This window comes from Austrofundulus limnaeus, unplaced genomic scaffold (genome assembly GCF_001266775.1).
Source record: "Austrofundulus limnaeus strain Quisiro unplaced genomic scaffold, Austrofundulus_limnaeus-1.0 Scaffold1830, whole genome shotgun sequence".
NCBI lineage: Eukaryota > Metazoa > Chordata > Actinopteri > Cyprinodontiformes > Rivulidae > Austrofundulus > Austrofundulus limnaeus.
The window spans coordinates 30,376-32,552 of NW_013954232.1; the positions used below are offsets into that span (position 1 = coordinate 30,376).

The following is a 2,177-nucleotide window of genomic DNA, read 5'->3' on the forward strand; positions in this document are numbered from 1 at the left end:
GGATTACAAACGTTTACTCTTTTTGCTGGTGCCTTCATGCTACGTAAGCAGACACAAAGCATTGTGGGAAATCAGAACCGTGGCTCAAAGCGACAATGAAGAATGATGTATACCTTCCCAATAAGCGTGTTTATCTGGGAGGGGTGCTGTTGGATAGATCATGTGTGTTGTGATTCATTGACAGCCTTACCTTCCTCTGTTCAAGATAATGATGACAGGTAGATAATTAATTAGCAGTACTGCATTTTAATTTTAGAAAGCGCAAATCAGCTTATATAGCGTATATAATTAGTAAGACCGCTAAAGCGCAAATGAAATATTTAGATCCGTAATTAGCGGATTTGTGCTTTAGTGGACTGGTGCCCACCACTGGTTACACTCATCAGCTAACAGCTAGCAGCAAAATTGATTATTTTTTTAAACGATTAGCTTTTTCACTGACTTTTAGAACCATTAACATCTGCTACATTAGGTCTTTAAGTCAGCTAACAGCTAACTAACAAGCTAGTTAATGTTAGCTTCTTCAACAAGAAGAAACAAAAACCCCTACAGCTGTTTTTACCCACCAACAAAAAGAATATTCAATTAATCTCAGCCTCCATATATTATCAATAAAACTGTTAAAAAAATTTTATAGGCACGGCCATGTGGGATTTATTTAAACCTTTGTCTGTACTTTCAAAGCTGAAAGTCCTGCCTGGTGATGAGCACAGCTAACAAAAACATCAGCTTCGCTGACTGCAAATCTGCAAACAAAAAAATTAGCTTTGCAAATGCTAAATCCCAGTTAGCAGAACTAAATGTAGCAAAAGCTAGTGGATTAGCTGCTGTGCCCAAACACAATCTTGGTGTATTTTAGATATCAACGATAATTGCAACTAAATTAATTAGAAAATTTTACATTTGAACAAACATCAGAAAGGTAAGAGCTACATAAATCTTGAGAAGCCACCTTCAAGAAAAAATTATTTGAGATGTATTTTTTTCTGAAAATGACCACATAATGGTTTTGCATTGGTTAGCAACAATCTAATTAACACTCTTTTTTAGCAGCTTTCTGATAAGTTATTATAAGGGGAAATTATTTGTCTAAGGTCTTATCTGAATGGAAACAGAGTTTTCCCAAAATGATATTTTAATTTTTCATTTCAAAATATTTTCCGCTTAAAACAGAGCATCATTTGTAGAAACACCTTTATCAACATGAAAACACTAAAATCGACACAAACTGCTGCAGTACCTATGCCAGGCCTGTGTGAGGCGCCGTTATACTCCCACAAAAACAGGAAACGAGGCGTTAAACGTGAATTGTATACAAATTATTAACACAACCAAAAGACCCCACAACAACCCCGTTGACTTATCACTTTCACGAAGCTGAGTCCTGGCTGTCCACATGAAAACAAAAAATCTTGTGATTAAAAGTCTTATAAAACTATATTTAAAAAATCAAGACAACTAAAACGTTTCTGTGAGGACTGCCTCTACCGTTCTGAAGTAAAACCTTTCTGTTTTTACTGCGTGTTTACAGGAGTGACCCGGCTACAGTGAACATCACCGATGAGATGTCCAAAGGTTCTTTCGGGGGCGTGTGGAAGAGTTTGACCCCCAATGAGAGCTCTAAACAGGAACTGATTTCCAAAAGGTAATGTTCATTCCCTCCTTTCTTCACGTTTTGGTAACTTTTATATTATCAGCAGCACATCCTTAGTGAGTGCTCGAATAACAAGCCCGTTACAACCTGGAACAACAGGAGTATTACAGAACATTTAGGCTACCTCACAGTTTTCCAGTAAGGAGATATGTTTATGGAAGTGATTTCCCACTGAGTGGACTAACATCGTGTGTCCTGCTTGCTTCTCTTGCTCCATCCCACCCTGAAGCTCCCCCTCCTAACCTTTCAGAAGCCGACATCCCAAAGGTAAGCTGTTCCTAGAAGTCCCTGTCGGCATGGAGAGTCTCATTGTGTGTGTCTACCGCCGCCTGTTGCATGATGATGAACATGGAGCTAACTGATAACACAGCATGGACTGTGTGTTTGTTCACATTTAACACAACAGAAATTTATGATGATATTCTATATTATTACAGCGGGTAAAATAAGTATTGAACACGTCACCATTTTTCTCAGTAAATATATTACTAGAGGTGCTAATGACATGAAATTTTCACCAGAT

General features: G+C 37.8%; 1 protein-coding gene across 2 annotated transcripts in view; it reads left to right on the forward strand.

Annotated features, from left to right (window-relative positions):
- LOC106536465 (sodium-driven chloride bicarbonate exchanger) overlaps window positions 1–2,177 on the forward strand; it is a 13,042-nt gene that overhangs the window by 5,622 nt on the left and 5,243 nt on the right. Inside the window, exons 8-9 of one of the 2 annotated variants that reach the window (XM_014033755.1) lie at window positions 1,532–1,645; window positions 1,884–1,921. In XM_014033755.1, coding sequence (XP_013889209.1) covers window positions 1,532–1,645; window positions 1,884–1,896 — 127 coding nt within the window. In that variant the 3' untranslated portion in view covers window positions 1,897–1,921. The remainder of the gene's footprint in view (window positions 1–1,531; window positions 1,646–1,883; window positions 1,922–2,177) is intronic. The other variant, XM_014033754.1, reaches the window with a different exon arrangement.